General features: G+C 38.1%; 1 protein-coding gene across 4 annotated transcripts in view; it reads right to left on the bottom strand.

The window, feature by feature from the left end:
- The window catches only part of unc5cb (unc-5 netrin receptor Cb), a 179,543-nt gene extending 155,845 nt beyond the window's left edge, over nt 1-23,698 (bottom strand). For 3 of the 4 annotated variants that reach the window (XM_047373009.1, XM_047373010.1, XM_047373011.1), the window contains exon 1: nt 23,142-23,697. In XM_047373009.1, coding sequence (XP_047228965.1) covers nt 23,142-23,259 — 118 coding nt within the window. In that variant the 5' untranslated portion in view covers nt 23,260-23,697. Of the gene's footprint in view, nt 1-23,141 lie in introns of all 4 variants that reach the window. The other variant, XM_047373008.1, reaches the window with a different exon arrangement.
- Nucleotides 23,699-25,888: the final 2,190 nt, after the last annotated feature.

Here is a 25,888-nt window from a genome sequence, read left to right as displayed (position 1 = left end):
TATTATATCTTTTTAACTTTATCTCTCTCCATAAAAAATTCAAAAAGCTAATTTATTTTAGATTAAATAAGGAACAGATTACAGTTGAGCTCAAAATTATTCGTACCCCTGGCAGACTTAAGTTTAAAGTAAATGTTTGATTTTACCAAGGTGTTTGTTTTCTGACTATTTAATATTAAAACTTTGGAGTGGCCCAGTCAAAGTCCTGATTTTACCCTATAGAGAATCTGTGGAGGGAGCTAAAGATTAGGGTTATGGCTTGGAGCTCATCACCAAAGACAAGTCATGAAAATATCTGTGGAAACATGCAAAACGCTGGTCAGCAATCATAAAAACGCTGTGATTGCTGTGATGGCAATAAAGATGTTCCGTTAATTATGGAGAAGGGTATAAATATTTTTTAACATGCAATTTTTAACACAATGTTGCCCATTTTAATCTTACCAGAAACAAGCTATTTTATTGAATGAAAGTAATTTAAAATAAAAAATTTCCAGAGGTATGAAGAATTATGGGATTAATTCTTATCTCTAAAACCACACCAAACATGAAATTCAGATGGACGTAATTTTAAAGTATTATTATTGCAGCAACTGTTTTCATCTTTTCCTACTAATGCTCCAGTGGAAACGGGTGGAACAGGCAGTATCTTTCATTCCTCTCTTTCTCCAGGATCATCTTGCCTCTCTGTGACCACAGGGAGATTCTGTGAAGTGCGTTCCGACAATGACGGAGTAACCTTTCAGATAATCGCGATAAACCTGCCCATCCTTGCTCCTCTCCTTCCCTGGCCCTGCTTACATTTGGGCAAAGACAACACACACACACACTGAGAAATGCAAACGTGCACAGACTTAGCTGTGAATATATATAGGCATATCTGATGACCTACTCCCTCTGTTGATGAAAACCTCTCCCTGAGGACAAAAGCACACAAATGTGCACACCCACTAGACCTGTTCCCAGGATTAGGATCACGGGATGTCATCTGGCCAGTGGCATATCACTCGGCCCCGGGAACTGCAGAGGTCACAGAGGTCTCTCGGACGACATCAGGCAGCTTTGAGCTGCATTTCATCTTTTACCATCTATCTGCTGGATTCTCTCATGTCTGCAGCAAGTCCCATCATGACATTGCTATATATAGTTCCCTTGCTTCCCAGGACTCTTTGTGATGTCCTGCTATGGTGAAAAGAACATGTGGCTCATCATTATAAATCACCCTGTTAGAATAAATAAAAATTTAAAGAGCCTCTCCTTGGATTGGAAGTCTCCATTAGGGAGGGCAGAGCAAATGGTAGTCTGCACTGCAACATGCAGGAAATCAGCACACCAACCCCCTTAATCACCTCGGTGGAGCTTTTTATCTTCTCTTAGGGTTTCATTCCCTCTCTGGCACTCAGTAATGAAGTCCAGTAACCTTTTAAAGGGGGAAAACTACATCAGATAAAATATTTTGTTTATTACATCTGAGTCTCCAGAGACCTCATCCTTTATTTCCCACACCATATCTAACAGTGCAACCAGGCTGTGGCTGTGGCAAAACCTTTTGGTGTAGATGCTGCTACTAAGTGAGGAAGAGTCAAAGTTAGCCTTTTAGTAGGTAAAATGAGGAGCAGAGCAAAGAGATGTAAGACGGTAAAAAAAAACAACTGTATTTTCTGAAACATGTTGAGATACTTCTGTGATTCATTCAGGCTGCGAGAGAGCAAGACTTTCAGCACATAACAGCAAGGCTGAACAAATTACAGCACATTTGCTCAGTTTCATTGTTTTGAGCTTAAGGCATCTGTGTCATGAAACAACCAGGATTTAGGAATGTGGCAGGTTTTACATAGTCTCACGTTTTAAAACAAGTACAACTTTAGTAAATACTACAGTTTTAAGTACCAGCATACTAACAAACATTTGAGAAAAATATTATAAGACTTTTACAGTTCTTATCCACTGGCACATCATGTTTGGCTCAGGGTTGTGGTTTATTCACGCATCTTATGTTTACTCAAAGTTAGAATTTTTATGTTTCAAGTTAGAACAATAAAAACAAGATACCCTGAAGTCAGAACAGCGACTGGGGAAGTCGCAAACTTCTTACCCACGCACCATTGGTTTTCCGACTTGCAACTGGAACATGGATTAGATCAGTTTGGTGTCAATCCCAGATCAAGATATCAACTCCTGATGTTAATCTTTAGCCACTAGCAGTTGTTCTCTTTTGAACAGTTTCTGTTGATTCCAGAATTTCCACTAAAAGGCAACACGAGTACCATCAGTGGTGATGCCAAAGATGGAGAACCATAGAAATAAGAAATACACCCTGAGAGATAGCTGTTTTAGTGAAGATAGCCACACTAATATATGACAGTAAATAAGTTGAAAATGTTAACTCTAATAATAAGTTGTCTTTGTATTAAAATACTAAAACCCTGTTTCAAAGCAATTGATCTCTAACACACAATGTGCCGCCTGCTCCATATATAAATAGTTAATGAATGCAAGCAGTAAAATGGCTAGAAGAATTATTTTGAATGGTGTTAATGAAAAATTCCTATGAAGGAAAATCAACGTGGATTTTCGAACAAGATATTGTAAATGGACGCTTGGTACATCCCTGACGCTTAATGCAGGAAATACTCAAGAGAAATCTGTTTTTTGCATAGGTCTGGATAAGGTCAAGCTAGATTACAGGAGGGAGAGAAGAGGAGAGTGTAAGCTCATCTTATCATGAGGTGCTCTCTGGAAGGGGCAAGACTGCTGATAATACACAGATAACATGCAGCGCGAATAAGAAAAGCAGAAGCAGAAACAGAACCTCGCAGCAGGAGCGCCCAAAAACCACTGATTAGAAGGCAAAGCAGCAAATACAAAAAGATCGACAGAAGAGCAACAAAAACAGAAGAAGACACAGAGCAATATACCAATTTATGAACGCACATGCACACACTCTGACTATGATTTCATTTCATGTCAGCCTTGAGGGAAGACTGAACCATACATGCTTCATCATCCTCCCGCTCTATCGCTCTGTTCTTGGCCTGCTCCACGCCTCTGGGGCCAGCAAAGGCAGCGATTAACGACAACAGTCAGAGTGTGTATGAGTGTGTAAGTGTGTGTAAGGCCTGATCGTTAGAGCGGCCAACTTGTGTAATACAATTACAGAGGCTGCAGAGAAACTGCTAATGTGCACACAGGCAGCTCCGTCAGATGGATCAGGTATTGAGTTTTCTCTGCTTAATTCACTTTCCAGCACACACATGGGTGCATTAGTTAGATTAGACCAGAAGGAGGGGACGGGAGGTGGGCTCGGTCTACCGCCGAGATGGGCAGATTTGTTTAGTGGTGGCTGTCAATTACAACCCTGACCCTTGCACTAAATGGCTGCTCATCCAGCGGAAGAGAGGAAAGCAGACAAAAGCCAGACATGATTGGTAAAGACGCAGCCATTTGCTTCAGGAGATAACAAGTGGCATGTTGTGGAGTAAACAATGGTCAAAACACGACGCATCATGCTACACCAATAAAAGTGAGTGCTGTTGCCTGAAAGGGGAATGTGACCATCAGCGAGATTAGTGAGCCAATGTTATCACTAGAATGCTGCAGTAATGGGACGATGCAAGGCTGAGGGTGGATGGGTACTTAAAAATATGAAAAAGCAAACAAATTGTCCCGCTTGCTCTTTTTAAAAGTCTCTTGCAGTTAAAGAGACTGATTAAAGTTAGAGCTAATAAAAAACTATACAGTTCTAAGCAAAAGTCGAATTATTTTTCTCTTCTTTCTGTTTTCTTTCAAGAAACCAAACTTCCTTTAAGTAGTCAATCTTTTAAAGTGGCTTTAAAAAATATTCATGCTGTCTGAATATCTTTAAAACTTTAGTAGCACTTTTATTCATTTTCTGTCCAGTACCCAACCATTTTCAGAAGATTACTCTTTGTTTTCTAAGCCTTACTTCTAATGTATGAGTCATTCAGTCATAAAAGATGCCTAAACACAGTGCCTGAACCAGTGTAGTTTATAGAAAACTAAAAGCCTAAGAACCATTTTGTTCCAATTTGTACTTACCTTTATCAATGAAAAATAAAAGCTTTGTGGACCAATTTAAAAGACAAAGAAATCTGCACCAAGATTGAGAGTCCAGAATAGCTATATTTTAAGGCATACTGTCGATGATCAACAGAAAGACGATGCATTCGTCAGGTCCTGTCTTAGGTATTTAATAAAGTTTTATTCTTTTTTCTTAAAAAAATTACAGTTACATATGTTTCATTTGCTCGACAGCTTTCAGGTCCAGCCCTTATTCCCTTTTTTTATATATATATATCAGCACACCCATACATAAAATGCATAATCAAAGGAAAACTCTTGAAGACCTTTAAAAACGTTTGATCAACATAACAAGACTTTCTGGCAGCTAAGAAGCTAAGTATAAAGTAATTAAGAGTAGTTCAATTCTTTGAAACTTTTTTGCGCTTTACAATGACATTCACAGTTACAGAGAGACAATACTGGCCGCTGTACCTGTCACGGGACCTGTTTGGCTCACTGTGCTCCCTAGACAATTTTCTGGACACAGTAAAGTGTCTGGGGGACAGAAAGCAGCTGAAACACCAGCCATTAAATTTTCTGACATTCAAAGAACATGACTAAGTTTATGAAGAAAGGAATACGTTTTTCATTAAGTTTATACTTGAAGAAAAGGAATTAAACAATATTGTAAGGTAACTGTTCAACGATCTGTGTCAAAAAGGAACATAAACATGTGAGCATTTACATAAAACCTCAACAAACGTCTCAGAATTGAAATATCAGCATGATATGATTTTACTGAAGAGTGTGGCTGTATGTGTTGCGTCAGATCTATCTTTCCAAGCAGGACACTTTAGCAACTTTCCTTACCCATTTAATCATGTATTGAAACAATATATTATACCTGCAGTAGGGAGTTCTGAGAAAACCGTGGACTTAGCCTGATAATTTAAATAAGTACACCTTACAGGTCCCTCCCACCCTTGTTCTCTGCTGTGCTACAGCCCTCCCTCCACAGCTCCTCCCCGACAGCGGAGCCGGCCGTGAACGTGCAGGCTAGTAAGCAGGACTACCGATGGCGGCGAATAAACAACTATGGTACACTCACTGGTAGAGATGAAACATTAATGATATGCTTTACATTTACTATGGCATGTCCATACTCTGACTACTTGGTCCTCAAATCATTAGCATAATGCTATTAGCACAGCTGCAGCATACCGGCAATCTTGAGCTTGAACGACAGTACAAGCTCAGTACAATGTCAATCACGCGTGTACATGCGTGATTGACATTGCTAAGACATTCCTCCTGGCTCTGATTGGTTGTTTATGACTGGAAGCGGTGTATTTCTGCAAATGAAAGTAGGACCACTGGGAGGAGCCAGAGGAGCTTGATGCTTTTCACAGATGATCTGTCAAATATTCTACTGTCCGGACATTGTGACAGTTTTAACAAATATGTAAAAAATACATTTTTACAAAAGTTACTTACTGCAGCTTCAAGGGTGTCCTCCAGAAACTCCATTTGAGATATCTTAAGTTATCTGTCGTTGTCAGAAAAAAATTATACTGCAACATCCGGAATATAATGTGAGTGATATATGTAGGACACAATCACAATACTAATGTAGACAATGTACTATTTATGAAATCTAGTATGTTGTTTCACCACCCTTTAAAGCTAAGTTTTCAACCATATTTACGGCAGTGATTCTAATTTTCTATTCCATCATGTACCTGCTCGGAATGTCACTTTACATCAAACACATCAAATTATTATATTTTAAACACATAGTTGTATTTGCACATGGAAAAGGACAGAGGAAGACAAATCAAATTGCTTGTTACGAAATCATCATGATTATGTTCCATAAAGGATAAATAAATTAAATCTCACCGAAGCTCTATTTTTCCAGTAGCTAAATGAGCAGCAGGAAGGGTCTGCAGCTTCTTTAAACATCTATGTAAACATATATAATCACAACAAGATGGCTCATGCAGAGGAGCTCATAGTTGTATCACTGAAGTTACATGAGTGAGTTTTAAGCGGGATGGGGGCCTATGCAGCTGATTTAATTAAAATGTCTGCTTCATTCTCAAGAGCCCACCCAGATGCAAAGGACAGAGATTGTCTGCTTGTAAGAGAGGCCGTGAAGCAAAAAATAATTGTGTAAGGCTTTTCCAAAATTCTCTTTGCAGGCTCAGAGATTTTTTTACCCCCTTCATTTTAGCTCTCAGCTTTTTCTAAAAGAATAAAAGAGGGAGCCGAAGGGAGAGAAGACAACAAATGAAGAGTCAAGTTGGATGTGACAGGCTGGGCAGAAAAAAAGTCTTTATTCAGCGATAGATGTTAGACAGCAACATCCCCTCATTGTGACACATCCATCATATCACTGATCATTTTTGTTCTCCTCTTTGTCCAAACCTTTCAGACCAGTCCTTCTGACTACTACAGACAGAGCAGGATGTTAAAGCAATGACTGGAGGCATTTATCAGATTTGATATTTCTAGTCAAAAACTTTTCCGGTAATGGGTCAGTTACCAGTGTCCAGGTATACAAAAGTTTTAATAAGTAACAGTTTCAAAGTAACTTAAATATTATGCCACACCATTTCTACGGTTTGTTGACCTTTTGTGGAGATGCCTGAGAAAGTGCTGGAGCAGACATAGTTTCTCCAGCTGTATGGAGTATTAAGAAGTGTCATATACCACCTCCATCAGTTGCTGCGCACTGTTGGACAGAAGGCTGAAAGAAGGCTCCTACGTATTTCTATTGCTGAGAATACAAATAAATTTGGGTGCCTGGAAAATGTTCAGGTCATGGAAAACAGAAAATCATGACTTGGAAACTAAAGTTTTAAGGAAATCCAGTTTTAAAACCATAGTATATGTAATCTGTTATTCTACATTTTTGCTTGTGCTTATGTATCAATACAACAATAAATATATGTTATAGATAACATTGTAACTTAAATAATAAATATGTTAAATTATTTTAGCAATTGGTGCTTTTGTTTTAAATAAAGGCAATTATAGGTGCGTTCCACTGAAACCTTTTCTGGGAACCAGGGTAGTTTTCTGCAACCCCCTGCATCTCCCATGCATTCACCAGAGTAAAACAGTATCACCAGGGTAGAAATTTACCCCAGAAGAAGGCTCTGGTAGGGAGGTAGTATTTTTTCATTTACCAAGAACTTTGGAATGGCATTTTTGGGAGGGAGAAAAAGAAACAATTTCAAATTGGTAAAGAAAAATTATTAAAATTGTAGTTCAATGTTCTCAGTTTAAACTAATATTTTCTGTTTGCCTTAAATTGCATCGGGTTAAATCCTTCTTCAGAACAGACAACGAACAGACAACTGCTTACAGTTGTCTGTTTACAGATTTTTAAGAAACAAGGGACCATGTGTCTGATTGCCTATTTATTAAACATCTGTTAAAGTTATAAACTGTTTTTCTAACTTTGAAGTGATTTGAATTCAGCTTTGCAGTGTAAACTCTTTGAAATTATCAGAGATTTAAGGAGATAACACCAGGTTTTATTCCCCACTGGAGCAATTTTTCCTCCCCTCTCCTTCCTGTTGCTCCACATGCAGGAGAATAAAGAAGCAACAGTTACACTGTACACGTTTCCACTGAGTTTGTAGTGACTCTAGACTCCAGTCGCTGTAACAGAATTAGTTATAGTTTTATTGCAGAAAATCACAACCTTAACTCACAAAGGGAGTCTCCCAAAGTTACCGCTCAATTTTCCACCTTAAACAATTAAAATATAAAACAAAACACAATGCTTTTTATTTTTAACAGAAACCTTTTATACAAAAGTTCTGTTTTCTTCCTTTCATAATTACCACTCTGGCACAAGCTTTTAAAATGCTTGTTCCTTATCCATTTATTTTCTAGTCCCGCTTCTTCCAGACAGGGTCAAAGGGAAGTCCGCAGGTGACAGGCGGCGTAAACCCTGGACAGGTCGCCAGTCCATCGCAGGGCAACACAGAGACACAAAGGACAAAACAACCATGCACACACCCATTCATACCTAAGAGCAATTTAGAGAGACCAATTAACCTAAGTTTTTTTGACTGTGGGAGGAAGCCGGAGTACCTGGAGAGAATCCATGCATGCAGGGGAGAACATGAAAACTCCATGCAGAAATCTTCTTCTTGCTGCAAGGCAACAGTGCCAACCATTGTGCCACCATGCACCCTGCTTGTTTTGTCACTGGTTTTATTTTTTTCATTTTGTGTTTTTATTTTTACCTGATTTCTTTTTACCAAACCAACCATGATTCTACTTAAGATTTTACCATGTATCTCCTTGGGAATGACAAGTAAAACCCTTTGAATAATTTTGTGTAAAATACTGTGATACCCTGGTATTTGTACTCAGGTTTATCATACCATAAAATTCTATTACCGGTTCATTCATCTCCTGCTTTCCCTTGAGTTCTTTCTGACACAAACTAAAAATGGAAACTTAAGCACAAATGTTCCCGTTTGTCATGAATGTGGCCCCTATTTTCTAAGCAACTGTTAGAAAGAAATGAAAGAAAGAAAAAAACTGCAGTCAAAAACCAAAACCAGGTTTCACTGGTGTCTGCTGTTTCACGGAGAAGAAACACAATAAGGTTCAGATTACGCTGCCAAATTTTCCAAGAAATTGCAGGCGAATGGAAATATGCATGTGAGCTGGTAACACTTAAAGCTGCCCAGTCCTTGCAGAAAATGCTGCTTTGTACAACACTGTCGTATTTGTTTACCAGATTTTTAGCCTCTTTTCCGTGAACAAAAAAGCCACACAAAGCAACCCAGAATAGCTGTGGGTTAATGTGACTAAATACTGGATACCTCCAGCCAGCTCATCTCATGGGTAAAAGGCAAAGGCTTAGGAGTGGTTCCTTATTCCTTCATTTCTCATCTCCAGTTCCCCTTTTCTCCTCTTCTTCTCGAGGCCATATCTGTGCTTTTGTTAGCGAGCGCTTGCCACGGAAAATAGGGATGCTAAATAAAATATTTGGCACAGAAAGGCAGAAAACATGGCAAACGGAAAGCTAGTAAGGCTTTATAGACTTGTAAAAACAAACATTATTTAGTAATGTGAAGCTTTCTAAATGTGAGGCGTAAAGAGCATGTGCAGTGGGCTTTAAACAAGCAGCTACTGGCAGAAACTTATCAGGAGCTACAATTCACTGATGCCATGCTCCTTCCTTTACACAGAGGAGCAGCCCTCCCCTTATTCCCTCTACACCACATCTCCTCAGTGTAACCCCTTCTTCTTTTACCTGATGGATCAGCTTACCTCACGTCAGCCTAAAGACCATGGGAACCCCTATGCATAATGTGTCACCACTGAATTATCGGTTTCCGCTCCACATCCTCCAGCATATCTGCAGCAAGCCATTACTGTGTATCAGTTTACAGTTACTGTGCTGACTCCAGCGCAGCTGGTGTACTGTGTGGAGTCATGGTTTATAGATGTCTGGAACTGGAGAAACAGACCTGTCATCTCACTGAGCTTGGTCAATTTTTCCCAAACTAGGATCTCATTTCTTCATCATCTTGACATCAGGGAGAGCAATTCTTCCAAGCCCTCATACTGAAATTGATGGGCATGTTTGAAAGTCCCTGATATCTGGGGGTACTCCAGTGGATTAGCATTTAAGGTGGTCCCTGTTCAAAGCAAGCTGGAGTCCATCATTGCTTCTCTGGTTCCCTTTTTTCCCCATTATCTCTCTACAACCGCTTACAGATAACATTTGAATAGCCAAAACATAAGATAATGTAAATGAAAAATCAGCAGATATTTTTCACATTTTGAAGGATATTAATTTCAATACAAGATACAAGAACTAATTCTGCTAACGTAGAACTAATGGTGAAGCTTAATGGAAAGTAAATGATAATCAAAGTTATTATAGCTTATCCAAGTGCAATTTCTTCGAAATCCATCCAATATTTTATTTCAAACCACAAATAATCAACCTGTGTTGGACACAGGCTGTAATTGCCCAACAAATACAATTACTGACATCAATTAAATGGTGGTTCATCCAGTATTTGTCAGACATTTTACCTTAAATTAAATAAATAATAGTCTGCACATAGCAATAGAGGTAAACTCTAAGTCATTAAGATACACTCTTGGAACCATTTGTCTATCACAGGAAAATATTAAGATATTTTCATCTACTTATGGCATGACCTAAACACAGATAAACCCACTAACATTTCTTTATCATCCTTCCCACAGTGACTAAAAAAACAGTTTTTTTTCAGCCACATTTTTTTTTCTTAAGGTAGCAGCTAGGAATGTCCTGGTCAAGTGATTTTAAAACAACTGATGATTCATCCATAGTTTTATGTTAGCCACAACCATTGGGTCATTTTGCACAACCAATTTTTGAAAATCACAGCCCAGTTTGTATGTTCACGGTTTAAAAAAAACTGTAATATAGGCGAGCACTATATATAGGATATAGAAAACCTGGGTTTCCCTAACAAACCAAGCATTTTAAAATGAAAGAGGAGTTGTAATGGTTGCTGCAGCTTCCTGTTTAATTGGACTGACTCTGCCCATTGGCCTTAGAGATCCCCACACAGCTTTAAATGAAGGAGAGAGAGCTGCACAGGGCAGCTGAAAAACCAATCATATAGTTTTATGTAATTAAATGTTAAGCAGATGTTTTTGAAGCAGAAGAACAACTTCTTTAAAAGTTTAGTCCAGTAACAATTAAGGTACACCATGCTGAAATATGTTACAATGCAAATTCGACAAGTCTATTAAAACATATCAACATGCTAGCATTAGTCCAGTGCTGTAGAAGTCTGCTCCAAATACTGTCAACAGGAGCAAGATGTGAGTTTAATAAAGACTGAAGGTATATATGTCGAATCAGAAATATCTATTTATAATGACAAATGATAAAGCTATGTGGGATTTTGGTAATTAGTTGCTAAAACAAAATGAAATCTTGATTGACTGAGTTTAGCCCCTTCGAGCAGCATATTAAAGGCTAAACTGCAGAAACACCAGGTGGGACAAAATATCTCTTGCTGTCAATAGAAAAAGATGGGAGAGACTGTAAATAGGATTGGGATTCAGATTCAGCATATACCTCATTTTAAGTGACCCAGATCGCTATCAGGGAAAAAAATCTCTAGCGGAAGCAGATATGAGAATTAAATGAATAATTTTTCTAATAAGAAAGCTAACCTCTGTACTTATTTATATCTATAAAAAATGGCATTATCATCTGTTTCTGTTTGTTCAATAGTATTTATCCTGAAATATACAGTTGTCAGTTTAACTTGTTTAAACCATGTATGGTAGAATGAAATACTATTCACCAAAACCTTTTTTCTCCCAACAACTTTTTCCACACGCATGCTTTTCTCCCTGACAAAAAGGCTTCTAACAGAAAACAGAGCTATCAAGTTAAACTATTTGTTTTTCAGAAAGCCTATTTCTCTACCTTATATTTACCATGTAATCCTTTTTTTGGCGTCAACTTTTCATGCTCTGAGCCACTTCAGTTTATGAAATGTTTGCCACATTTAACATAGCAAGGGCACAACACAGCAGAGCGAGCAGGGAAACTGTAGAAGAGGGTTGCATAAAATATGAGATCACAACAAAAGACCATTGAATTCTGGATTCAATCGTTGTTCCAGAAATGTTATACTCTTTAATAAAAAATAAATGTTTTAATCTAAATAAAATAAATATTGTTTTAAATGCAGACACTGATCTCTAATGTTGAGCATTGAGGTTTTCTTCTAATCTGAAGTACACGATGCTCGATAAGCCTTAATGAATGCACATCACAGTAAATTTGAGCTCCAGTGTTTTGAGTTCGGCTACCTAAAGGATAGGCAGAACGGTGGAAGTTACACAACAAATAAAAGTTGTATTTGCTGAATTAATCTGTATAGAAGATTGAGTCAATTCAGACGTTTGACCTGCTTTAGAAGAATCTCCTGCTTTCTCCAAAGCATTCTGCAGAAATCATCACAACAGCATCCATTATTCACCCTCAGCCTACTGTTGGGGTAACTCCTTGAAAGGGGCAAATGCACAGCTGGGAGCCCTCCTCTGCCGAAGAGGAGGTTTGAGTAATATTTTACATTTCAAAATGAATTCAAAGGAGTCTTTCCAGCTACCGAGCACATCCTTTATGTAGATATAAAAATATCAAGCTACCAGAAATCCGAGGGCAGCTATATTATGTTTTTTTTTTATCCTTTTGTGTTAATACATCATGCAGTCCTCACATTTCCTTGAACTTTCAGATCAGCGAAACTGGTTTCAATTATTAAGCTAATTTCCATAGCTTTCATCAACCGGAGAAGAATGGATAGAAATCAAAGGCTGCGGAGCCATTTACTCGCCGCCTGATGTAGCAGATTAGAAATTTCTCACAACTTTACAACACAACAATACACTACAATCTGCTCTTTCCTGGCAAAGCCAACAAATTGTAGCAGCTTCAGCAGTGTACTTTACATGTTAGGAGTAATAAAATAACCTTTCACCAGTGAGGCTTCTGTCTGGGCCCCATCTAAATGAGACCCATTGAGCTTGCCCCAGTTATATACTGTCTGCCAGCACTTAAGTCACCAGGGACTGATCATGGAGATATGGCAAAAACACACATGTTGTACAAACACAAGAAAGTGCTGACACCCAACAGCAATCTCGAGTTGCAAACTATTACTGGAGTCATGGTAACAAAGCCAAAACTGAGGAAAAGAGGTCACACAGTGGGGTGTTAAGGTTGATGGGAGTTCTGCGGTGGGCTGGATGATGGTGAGGTAGTTAAGTCTGCTATTACACAGTTTTTCCTGTAATGTTGAATTCCACTGTGCATGCTGAGACTTGTGAAGAATAATTACCCCCCAAAAAGACCAGCTAAGCATAATTCCAGTTGCTTATGCAAAATATAATTCAAAAAGTTAAAATTTTGAATACGTAGGTGTGTGTTTACATTTTGACTCCTCTCTGACTCTATGCATTGGAGGGGATTAATCATACAACAGTACACACCAGTTGAGAAGCTTTAATTTAGCACCTCAATTCACTCAGTAAAAACAACTTTTACAGACTGGCATCATGACACTCGCTTAATTCTGCCCTCTGGTAATGGTCCGCTCAGTTTAAAAGTCTGCTTGGCAGCTCGGTAGATAACAGATGGAAGAAAAATGTGGGGAATTATGAGAAAGATTGATTTTGCGAGGAAGAATGGTCTGGTGTTCAGACAGATTTCTCCAAAGAAGACTTTTTTTTTTTAAACCCGGTCATTATTGAACAAACATAGACGTGCAGATAAACAATAAAGTGTGCACACAAAGACGGAGCTATTTTCATAAAGGCAAACACATACGACAGTATACAAGTATTCATAACTCTTGAAAACGTTTTTAGAGTTTGTCATATTACAACTTCAGACACCTATGTCTTTTATAGGAACAACACAAGGCATTGAGAAGTGGAATAAATGTCATTCTTTATTTTCTACTAGTTTCTTTACAAATAAAGAAACTGTGGCATTCACTTTCAGTTGCATTCAGCCTCCTTGAGTCAATAGCTTGTAACTCCACTGTTTACTGCAAGTCTTTTGCAGCCTCTAACAGGTTTTCTTCCAGGATTACCCTGGATTGAGCTCCATTCATCTTTAAATCAAATCTTACCGAATTCCCTGTATCTCCTGAAGAAAAGATTCCTCACATAATGCTGCCACCGCCATGTTTCACTGTGCAAATGGTGTGTTTAGGGTGATGTGAGGTGCTAGTTTTCCCTCAAATACGGCGTTTTGCATGCGGGCAAAAAAGTACAGTTTTGGTTTTTACCTCTGATCGCCTTCTTCAACATATTTGATGTGTTGCCTACATGGCTTGTGGGAAATTTCATTCCCTTTCATTCAAAATTGGCTTTCTTCTTGTTAGTCTACCATAATGACCAGATTTGTGGAGTACACCGCTAGTAGTTGTTGGATGGTGATGTCTTGGAAGGTTTGCTTGGTTCGCCATACTAAGATTTCACAGATTGACTATATACTGATAAGTTGACTTCTGAAGCCAATTGGTTGCACTAGATTTCATTCAGGGGTATTAGAGTAAAGGGGAGTGAATAGAAATGTTGCTGCACTATCCAGATTTTTATTTACAAAAAACATTAAAAGCCATTTATCATTTTCCTTCCATTTTACAATTATGCACTATTACATAAAATCCTAATAAAGTGCATCGAAGTTTGTAGTTGTAAAGTGAAACCATGTAAAAAGTTTAAGGTACCTGAAAACTTTGGCACAGTAACAGTTTACATGAGTGAAAAAAGTGCTTAAAGGTGTAAGAGTGCAAACAAGTCAAGTATGCCAAAAGGAGAATTACTTCTGCTTTGTGAGGTATTGCCAACCTACATGTGGATGGAAGTAATTATTTTCAACAAAAGTTAGAAGAAATATCGTTAACTCAACAAAGGCTCTTTTTCTCAAAGCTCTTTCCCAAAGTTTTGTAAAAGTCTATTCCTTCAGAAGAACGACAATCGTTGTTTTTTAAGGCATCCCAAGCCCATCTTTAAGCAACCACATTGTAAACCAGAGACTATGAACTTCTCTTGTGGGATCTCAAAAGCAGACACAGGAATGAAGCAAAAAGAGAACGAAGGAGGGAGGGGGTACAGGAGGATAAAGTATCTCATTTAAACCCTGTAAAAAGCAAGGAGGCACAACATTTGTCTGTGGCAAGACTTTCATCAGATGCTTTAAGAGTGTAGAAATAACACAGAGCAAGATGCTGATAAAGTGGAGACAGGAAATGGGGAGCTTTTGGTCTCCTGCTCTCATGTTTCAGCCGGGACAAGGGGTCCCACAAGCACTCCCTTACATACCCCCCACCCCCCTTCTCTCTGCTCTGCTGACATATAAAGACCACAACCCTCTACAAGCAGCCATTGAAGCAGCAAAAGGAAACCTAGATCCTTCGAAACAGAACCGAGATGGACACATTTAAGGAAGTAGATAAATAAAATGTGAAGAGGCTTAGCAAAATGAATTATGATTACTCTAATGCAAATGAAGATTGTTTTTATTTTTCAAAAAGATTTTCGAGATTTGCATTACATTTACAAACAAAGCTCTTTATGGCCGCACAAAGCAGCGGAAAGCAAAGAAAAGGGATTTATTTTCATCAGACATAGTCATAGCTGAGCGAAAGACGGTAGCTGTGTTTCATGTCCAAAGAGAAGGATAGATTTCTAAACAAACATCATAATTCAGGTAACTCCATGCTGCGTCCTTGACTCAGGCGTGATGAATCACCTCTGAGATCATCTCATTACTGCCTCTGTGGTATGTGGAACTTTCTCATAAAGAAAGAATCCATAGCCTGAATTCAGCATCAATTTAGACATTTATTTCCAGCTAATTAGAAAAATGAGTTTAAAGCACATTCTTGTAACTGTAAATGCTTATTTGTTGCCAAAACTCAAGGATGTCAAAATAAGTAAACAGTTAGAAATGGGACTTTCAGAAGAATGAAAATAAGGTGAACAATGGAAACTGTTGTTGTTCTCTTATTTACAGAGCCCTTTTAAAATCAGCACCCGTAAAGTGTACAAATTTCTAAAATATATGTAGCTTTTATTGTAGTAACATACCTTCATCTTGCAGTACTCATTGTCTGAAGTTAAAAAAAATCTAACGTTTAACAACAATTGTTTTTTCCAAAAGAAGATCGTGTTAAATGATTAACCAACAATTTATAAGTTACTTTTTAAAATTTGTTTAAAATTAAAAGTTGTGTTTAGACATGATTAATTAAGAATAGATTGAAAAGATCCCAAAGCTCACTGCAGTGAAAAGGGCATCTTGGTGTCACCAAGTCTCTATAAAAGCTATTTATTTTAAGGCCTTTGTTAAAATCTTTACCAGAAGTCTAATTTCCTTTACAGTGAAATGGTTGTTTTCCAGTTTTAAAATGCCTGACATAGACCTGCTCAAAGTCAAACCATATCAGTCTACCACATTCTTTAGAGGAAAGTTATTAAAAAAGGGCAAAAATAAGTATCTTTTTATCTGGGTTTTTTTTCCAGAAAACTGATCAAAAAACTTGATCAGACCATTTAGATCATCTAAGGTTGTATTTCTCTAATGTGTATTAGTGCAGTTTTTATCATTAAAATCCAAAATCTGAATGAACTAAACATGTTGAAACTACATCAGGAGCATATTTTGCCCCATATTTTGCTTACAGACTTACTTATCTTCCTGTACTACACTGGGCCCCTGCTTGCTATTTACAGCAGTATATAGTTACCCAAGGTTGTTTCATGCTGCATGCTGGGATAGGTAGCTTAGTTAAAGGACATTGGGGAAATAACATCACTGCTTTGGCTTTTTAATCAGCACATTGAGCTATTTACAGTGACCCTGAGCACAGTAAGATCACAGAAGTGTCTTTAATTCCGTTTAGACTGCAAGAAAATGTGAAAAAGATTAGAAGACAGAATTTCTCAATTTAAGAAATATATATTTAATAAAATATAAAAACCAGACAAAAAGCCTCCTTAGCATGTCTGTTTATGTATTCACCTGCATTCACAGACACATGGCTGATTTCCAATTAGGGACAGAAAAATGTAGGTGGACGTTAGCGGTTAAACAACAGGCGAGAGGCCAGGATGCCAAATTAAAGGGCAGAAGTGGAGTGTGTACTTATTCTCACTCATGATGTGCTCTGTCAGCCCTGCCGCTTATAATGGCATGAGAAGGGCCACTTAACTCGTAATCACTTCTCTCTCCCCCTTTGGATCTGTGGTCCTCTCCATCACCCCCACCAACCCCAGATTTTCTGACTGCTGGCTCTGATCTCTAATCATAAATGAACAGAGGACCTAGAGCAGGAACAGTAGTCCACACCCCCCCCACCCCTTCCCCTTGCCCACAATCCTATAATCAAAGGGCTCCTGGATACTAAGAGGCAATGCAAGGCTTTGAATGAGAAATAGCTGCTCCTCTAATGCATCATCTCAACTTTGAAGAGCCATTTTGCAGCAAAGGCAAAAATCACAGGTAGGGAATCAGGTCGCTGCCACCACCATCATCATTGTTACAATCATTATCGCCCATCTCACTGAGTAGTGTAATTGAATGCGGGACCTTTTAAACAATTATTTTCATTTCCTTTCCATTGTCGAAAAGGCAAAACTTGCCACAATATGTCAAGATAATTTCTGCCCTGTGGTGCACTTTGACTTTCCATACCCAAACGCAAACACACAATCCAGATGCAATATGCGTTGTCAAGTCACACAGGTCAGCCAATCTGGCACAGGCCTACCTGTCAAGCGCTGCTACTTGTGCCGAGCTTTGCTAATGGACTGCTAATAGAAGTGAATGTTGCACTGTGAAGCTCCCCTGTAGTTGAGAGTGTCACATGGGGTGATTAATGACACTCTCCTCTCCTGTCTGACTGCTTTCACCCTTCCCTCTCCCTGTCTCTGCCAACAGCTCTCTCTCTTCTTCATAGCTCACCTTTCTGTCCTTTACTTGCGTCCTTACAATCTCCTTCATCTCACCTATTTTGTTTTTCAAGTACTGTGCTGGAAGGAACAAGGGTTTTCTGATTTTCTATTATACCCTTCACTAGTCAGGTTTACTGGCTTCAACCGTATGAGAGAAGCAAATAAAAATGTCACAGAAACATCACATAGCAACATTCGAACAGAAGTGGTTTGGTTTAATAATTGGACGGATCATCTTTACAGCACGATGGAGATAACTGGACTTCTGGATTTTTTTATATGGTTACTGATTTGTTCCACCAGAAAAAATTTTGTTTTTTTTCAGAATGCTGGAAATTGTGTAATATCATTAGAGATGCACTGAGAAATCAAATGGCAATTCTTTACTTAGTGACTTTGACCTATGGTCAGTCGATAACTCTAGAGTCCAATCTTTTTCTGATCAGTGATTGCACCATACCTGAGTGATATAAGGTAATGGTAACAACACTCGTTAGCATGGAGGCTGTTACTGAGGGAACAAGTGTTATTTCTTGCTAGTATTACTAAGGTGTTTAAAAATAAAACCAGAGGAAGCACAGAGATGTAAGAAGCTTTTTAGAAGAAAACTGTACTTTCTAAATGTCAAGGCATGTTGGCTGTTTTTTAGCTTGCTGAAGAGTGCAGGACTTTCAGCAAACAACAAGAAGGCTGAATGGAGTTTAGTAAAGTTGCTCTGTGTTATCCTTTTGAGTTTTTTTTTACTAGGTACTAGGTTATAAAATGTTGGCAGCCTTTTGGACATCTCAGAGTAAAGGGAAACATTGACATTCTCTAGGGAATACTCACAGAGACTGCTGTTTTAGTAATACTAACTGAGGTAAAAACTCTTATCACTAATGTAAGGTGCTAAAGACTGTTTAAAATGTCAGCTCTCTAATAATTTTATTTTTGTTTCTTACAAGCACAATCTTGTTTTACAGCAAATGTTTTCTCATGCACAGTGTAGCATTGCCTATGCTCCAACTGAAAACGATTAATGATGACTTAAAGCACAAAGGAAAAATTATTTTCAATGCTTTCATATGTTATAGGTCTTAAAGAGAAATTGGAATTGGATAAAATGTGAATGTGGCTTTAGCTCCTAATCATCATCTTAATACTTCAGTTTTAAATTATTGTTTTTGTTCCTTACAGACTTAGTAATTTTACACATCCATAATTATGCATTTGTAAAACTTGCAGGTTATATTCAATGCTTTCATGCTGTCTATATTTGTATTACTTAGGGTTATTCTCCCGTTTAAGAAAACTCTTTTTCTTCCATATTCTAGTTTGTTTTGTTCCACACCTGTGTCCTATTAGTTGATTGCTCCACACCTGTAGTGAGTTAGTGATCACCTCTCTATGTTTAACAATGTAAGTCTCAATTATGTCTGAGGTTTTCCAGATGATGAGCTTGTATGCCATATGTTTTATTTTCCTACTTTGGGTTTTTGTTTTAGGTATCAGGTTGTACAAAGGCTTTAAAACGTTTCGGTTTCAAAATGGCAAAAATTTGACAGTTTAGGTTTAAACTCTTTTGATGAGTTTGCAGTGTTGAATTTATCAGAAGCTTTTCTGCCTGTGTGGAACATAGGGTAATGCCTCACCCCAAACATGTTGCTGTGCATTGCAAGTCTGCTGGCTGAAAGAAGGCACAACAAAGGCAAATCCTAGGTTTGGAAATATTTCCTGTGGTGATGAAAATTGTCAACTAATTAACCTGCCAACATTAGCTTGTTAGGCTACCAATATTACTCTACTATCAGCTAAATGACAAAAATATCAGCACATTTACTTGAAAACTAATAAACAACTTTGTGGATGTCTATTCTATACTTCTGTATAAGTCTATGTGTTAACATCAAAAGAACAACAGAAACATTACATAAAATTACTCTAAGTATAATAATCAGTGTCATCCAATTTGTTTTATGATTGACACTGACTGGGAACTGGCCGCTCAGAAATTCAAATATTTTCCAATCAGTGAAAGTATCAAACTAAGCATGACCAAGTCACACTGACAACAACACTCTTCGGTGTAGAAGCTATTACTGGGGGAAGAAAACTCAGTGTTAGCTATTTTCAGTATTAGTAAGATGCGAATAAAACACTGAAATACTAGAAGCTTAACAATTAGACTAAGGAAGCTAAGGGAAAGCAGCATGAATCTTAGAAGTGGTGTGGATAGGTCATGTTTTCTTTTCTTTCCAGCAGCTTTGAGTGTTTTGTCTCACTAATGGGAAATTTACTTTGCTGTTTTTCCCATGTAAGGCATTTTTGAGGGCCATGTAGTTTAGTCAGTTATATTAGGAGGTGCATAAAATGTATTTAATGCCAGAATTTAGTATTTAAAACAAAACTGAGTTGTCAGTCTGCAAAAAAAAATCAAATTGAAGGGAGATAAAATAAATGTTGGCATGATACAAGTTAAAATGAACAAAAACTGTTTGATATACAGTTAAAGGAACAAACAAAACTGAATTCTAAGCCCCTAACAGATGTATAATGAACCTCAATAGGCCCAACTGTAAACATGGCAGCCACAGTATGCCGCCTCCACCAGCGAACCACAAGGTATCCTCACCCAAAGGAGGAGTGCAGAACTGTTCCCGTCCCTAAAATAGCACACATCTATATTTTTTGCTTTCATAACAATAGTACATGACATCAAGTGGGGCAGGGAAGCAAGCTCAGCAACCACTTTTCACAGTAATTATCGCTCGCTACCACGCTCCATCTGTGGCTTAGCTAGCAACCAGCATGTAGCTCTGCCCCGTCGAAGCCAAACTGTACACACAATATTTCCCCAGCTCTCTTCTATAACCTGCAAACCTAATCTCTATTTACATAATTTACATTAAATTCTTTAGTAATGTTTGATTTATTGAATAAAAATCTGTCATTTCAGTCAGCTCATGGAGGGAAATTTATAACTCCTGCCCCTCACACACAGTGTACTTATTGTGCATATGCTCTGCTTAAAAAATGAGTGCAATGATTGTAATGTTAGGAGACCAAAGGGAGCTAGTTTGTCTGGCCCCAGGGAAGCTTGTTAGAATAATAATGATGAAAATACCATTTCCATTTACTTCATACAGCACCTGGATTGTTCTGAACAGAATTGTCATCTGCAGTAAACAGCAAAGCCTCACAGCACACTGAGCCACGATGGTTTATAATCCATATATGTATCAAATATCCTTTAGCTTTCCCCTCTATAAAGAATCCTCAGAGGACATATATTCAGGAAGCAGAGAGGAGCAGAGCTGAGAGAAGCAGGCAGGCATAAAAGTAGTCATATGGAAAAACTGAACTAATCCCAGGATGGCCCTCAGCACCTCTGTATCCAGTGGCTAACACAGAGACTCACTACATAAATGTCAACTTTAAGGTCAGGCATGAAAAAATAAAGAAATCAAGTATGAAAACACTTCAGATAGGATTTCCTTTGTCTAATCAAACACGATTTTCAGAACAGTGAAGAAATAATCCAGGTTTCAGTTTGCAGGAGTTTAAAAACCTACTTTAAACCCATCAGATACTCTCTTCTAAAGCAGAAACAACTTGATGTGCAGCAGACACAATCAGGAACTGATTTGTTCTCCCACCAAGAGTCAAGCTACTGTCACAGAGCTCTCGCAGAAATCTTTTGTCAAGACTTAAACCAAGTAAAAAGCCCTCTTATTATTAGAATGATAAAGATCTCTAGAAGAAAATTAAAAATTGAACGAATATAAGTACACAGAAGCGGAAGATATGTTCATATAACACACTAACAAACCAGGAGGAACAATCAGGAACAGAACTGTGTTGCAAGTAAGCATCTGTAAGTGAACTACTTTAATCACCAGTAGTTTCACACTAAAGAATCTCTCGAGCGATTTGGAAATGTGTACAGCTCATCAGTGCCCCAAAATAGCTAAGTCCATTAATTAAGCTCAAACAATGTTCTCCTGCTGCATCGACTTCTTAATGGACAGAGAGGAACCTTGTTCGTATTCCCAACCAGTCAATGACACAGAGCTCTCCGGGGTTTTGGAAAGGGTATTATGTCATCTCGCCCTGCCCTTCAGAAGCTGGTCCTGGGCTGTATTTTGCTCTTCGTCGCCCTTTTTTCAACCCTGCTTTGCTCATTAACAATGTAGGAGTGAGATGACAATTTGGAGGAGCTAGATAAGGTTGCTCACAAACCTTAATCCCTGTCACACGATAAGTGCTTGGCCCGCCAATATAACCTCGTACTGCTCTCAAAGAACGCAGACATTTACTACAGTAAAATACACACATATAGCAGACAGACCACCTACCTTTATTCAAGGGCACTACTTAAACATGCAGAGACACGTTTCGAACAATTAAGCGTCAAACAGATGCTCTCTTCACGCTGCTCTTTGACAGGTAATTTCACTCACGAGAAAGAGGATTAAGTAAATACCTTTAAGTGTTTTAGCTTTACTTTTGTTCTGTACTGACAACTACTACAGTTTGCACAAACCATCAATCAACGGAAAGCGTAGTAAAAGAAAAAAACAATAGTTTTCTACCAACATAAATGGAAACAACAACTAATTAAAAAAATGTTTGATAAAGATAAAGACTAACTGATTGTGGTTTTAAAATAACAACTTGCATATATACACATATTCTTAATATAAATGAAACATTTTAATTACTGTAATTGTTTCTTGTAAATGCGGTTCAAACGAGATTAACTCCATTTTTTTAATTTGGATTTAATGATCTGTATAAAAAAAATTTACATTGGTTTGTTAAGAGTAAAAAGAGTAGAAAAGTTTACTTTAATATATATTTTTTATTTTATATATATATATAAAATAGGAGATAAAGATATATCAGATTTTTCAATACTTGACCTACATATCACTGATCAGAGCTGAACAAGTTGGTTCAATCTCTGCCCCAGTGCACCAAGCAGGGTTTTCCTGACTAATGATTTCTTTGTTTTTCCTTAAACTCTGATCTGCTGATTACAATCCTTTTAGGCTATAAAATATAAGAGGATATTCATTTAAAAAATGGAGTAGCTTTGAATCAAACCGAAAATTACAGAACTATATGCCAATCCAAATTTATGCAGAAAAACATGGGTTCCTAATGTCTACCTGATTTTATTTTATTTTTTTAAGTGCCTCGAATTACACATGCTGATTGATCCCCATCTAGAATGAAGATGGAGGGTGTCCTTAATTTGTAAGACTTAAAAAATAGGACAGAAATAGCAGATGTTTTGTCATTTGACTTGATTATTACTGATCAAAGCAAATCAGGGGAAAATTAGCTTATTTGACCTATCAGACAGCAAAACGCACACATTACAACAGTTCTGATCCAGCAAACATAAGTTACATTCTTAATACATTTTTTAATTTACCCTAAATGACTTGAAGTTGTACCTTTATAACCCTGTGCCAAAAGGTGCGAACACTACTTAAAAGGATGAGGATTGGAGTTTCCCCACCACTACAACCCCGCCGAAGCTAAGCGTGCGTGAAACTTTGACCAGGAGTAAAGCAAAGTCCGCAGTTTAACAATTTTGCATTAAAGTTTACCTTGAGCAAATCCCACATCCAGCAGTAGAAAGAGCAGAAGCCAGGATACGGCCGGCATCTCCGGGGGGTATCTCGGCACTCTTCCCCTTCCTCTGTCAGTCTGTGCGCCGCAGCCCATGATGAGGAGTCAAACTGCGCTCTGAGGCAAGTCCGAGTCTCTGAGTAAATGTCTCACCAACACGCTTTATTCTCCCTCTGTGAGCTGCGTTCCCGTCCAGGTATCAACCTCCACAACCCCGAGCGCACAGCGTGGCTCTGCGGAAGATATCCCCCAGCAAACTGATTGTTTGTTTGCTTTTTCCTCACAAACATGTGACAGTTTATAGACTAAGACGTGCGCGCATCGTCCTCCGTCAGAGGAGAAGATGTTGCATTAAAACCTGACTCCGTTTGATTTCCCTCTTAATGGTTCACCAGATTTGCTCTGATGTGTGGATCGATACCTTGGAGGTGAATTCATGCTCCCTCGCCAAATCGGAGTCCACACGCGAAGAGTCCCGCTCAGCCGAACCGTAACAGCTTATGCGTCTCACTGATGGGACTGAACCCGAGGAAGGAGACGTCTCTGCGGGCTACCTTGCTCCTTCAGCCAATCCGGCGAGTGGCGGCGCTGTATCAAAACCTGGCCCGGACAGCAGCGAGGATTGGAAGCAGTGTATCAAATGCATGGCAAATACAGGTTTACCAGAAAAAGTCAAATAAAAGTGGATTCAAAGAAAACGAATTCTTCTTTACAATTCATTCTTAATTAATTTGAAAATCATCGAAATATTTTACTTATTACATTCAAAGAATTAAATTTAGTATTATTTCACACACTCAAGCGTTTATTACTGTTTATTTTGATAGCTGTGTCTCAGCTAATAAAAACCAAAATAATCTATTTCTCAGACAATTTTATTACATAATACCAATAAAAAGGCACTCTACAGAAATGTCAGCCCACATGTACTATCTAGTACATGCACTTAATACTTGGTCAGGGTTCCTTTTGCATGACTTGCTGGATCAATGTGGGGTGGCATGAAGGCAATCGGCCTGTGGCTCTGCTGAGATGTTAAGAAGCCAAAGTTGCTTAGCACCCTTTAATTTGTCTGAATTGTTACATCTGGTTTTTCCTTATTTTCATATTATCAATACTCCTTAGATTCATTATGGGGTTAGGTGAGAAGAGTTTGCTGGCCAATCAGTTACAGTGACATATTGGTTAAAGCAGGTATTTAGATTTTATAACGTTGTGAGCAGGAGCAAACATCTACTGGAAAATAAAATCAGCATCTCTATATTACCAACAGAGGGAAGCATGAAGTGCTCAATGATTTCCTGGTAGATGGATACCCGGATTTTGGACCAGATAAAATACAGTAGACCAACACTAGCAGATGACAGGGCTCTACAAATCAGCACGACTGTAGAAACTTCCCACTGGACTCCAAATTATTTGCCTTCAATCTTTCTTCAGATTCTGAGACTGTGTTTACAAATGAATAGTTTACTGATACGCCTGTGTGGTGGTTCTTGAAGCACTGACTCAGTCCACGACTTGTGCATCTCCCCTAAATCCTTGAAAGGGTTTTGGTTCACAATACTCTCAAGGCTTCAATTATCCACATTGCTTGACCACTTTTTTACACTGCACTTTTTCTTTCCACTCAACATTCCATTAAAATGCTGTGATCCAGCACTCTAAGAACAGCCAGCATCTTTGATAAACTCAATTGTGGATTTTCTATTAGTGATAATTATCAAAATTAACAAAAATAACTTTTTTAATCATATCACTCTGTAATGAATTTCTATAGTATTCGAGTAACACTTTTTAAATTTAGTTACTAAAATAAACTATCACTTTTATAACACTTTAATTTACTGAGACCCTTTATCATAGGTTGTATAAATTTAGTGTGGGTTTTGAAAAATACTATGACTGAGGAAAAAACTCTGTTTCAGGTGGACAAAGCATATGTTTTGCTGACAGCATATGCCTTAAGAAATATAAATTATTGTCACAAAGAAACTGGAAACTGGCAGATAAATGTGACTAAAACCAGCTGGATGATGTTCATTTAATCCCATGTGCTCTGGCCTTTGTAAAAGACTCTTGTGAATCTCTTCTGGACAAGACCTTCAGCCTTGAGCAGCTGCAGGGTGAGAGGACAAAAACGTCCCATAAACTCCTGCGTACTGATTTATGGAGGAAGTTACCAGAACAGTAGGGCTGCTAAGGTTTTTTCTCCTAAGTGTAGTACAGCAGAAATATAAAGTAGCAAAAATGAAAATGCATTTTCTCCAGTGCATTACTCTATATAAAACCTGGGTTATATTTCCAGTGTATTGGTAACAGATGTTTCTGATTCCACCTTTCATTGAGAAAATAAATCATCACTTTCAGTCTGAACACTGGAAAGGAAAGCCATTACGTATCAGACAGGACCTTGCACCATTCCTTGTTGTAAACAAGTCTAATTGTTACTAAGAGTACTAATAGCGTGTCACCTTGATATATAATGAGATCAGCCTGACAGACATACATGCAGGAAGAAACTCATAGAATAAAAAAGAACTGGTTTAAATAGGACTTTTTCTTTTCAGGAAGAAATTTGTCTCAGCTTTCCAATGGAAGGCTGATGGGTTATTACATATGCATGACAGAGGTCTGAGTAATGTCCCTGACATTCTGTGATTAATGTGAAACATGAACTCCAGCACCATCTCTGCACCGATATGAAACTTTTAAAATATGAATC

The sequence above is a fragment of the Girardinichthys multiradiatus genome, chromosome 8 (assembly GCF_021462225.1).
Source record: "Girardinichthys multiradiatus isolate DD_20200921_A chromosome 8, DD_fGirMul_XY1, whole genome shotgun sequence".
Lineage (NCBI taxonomy): Eukaryota > Metazoa > Chordata > Actinopteri > Cyprinodontiformes > Goodeidae > Girardinichthys > Girardinichthys multiradiatus.
This window is presented reverse-complemented; position numbering and strand designations above follow the sequence as displayed.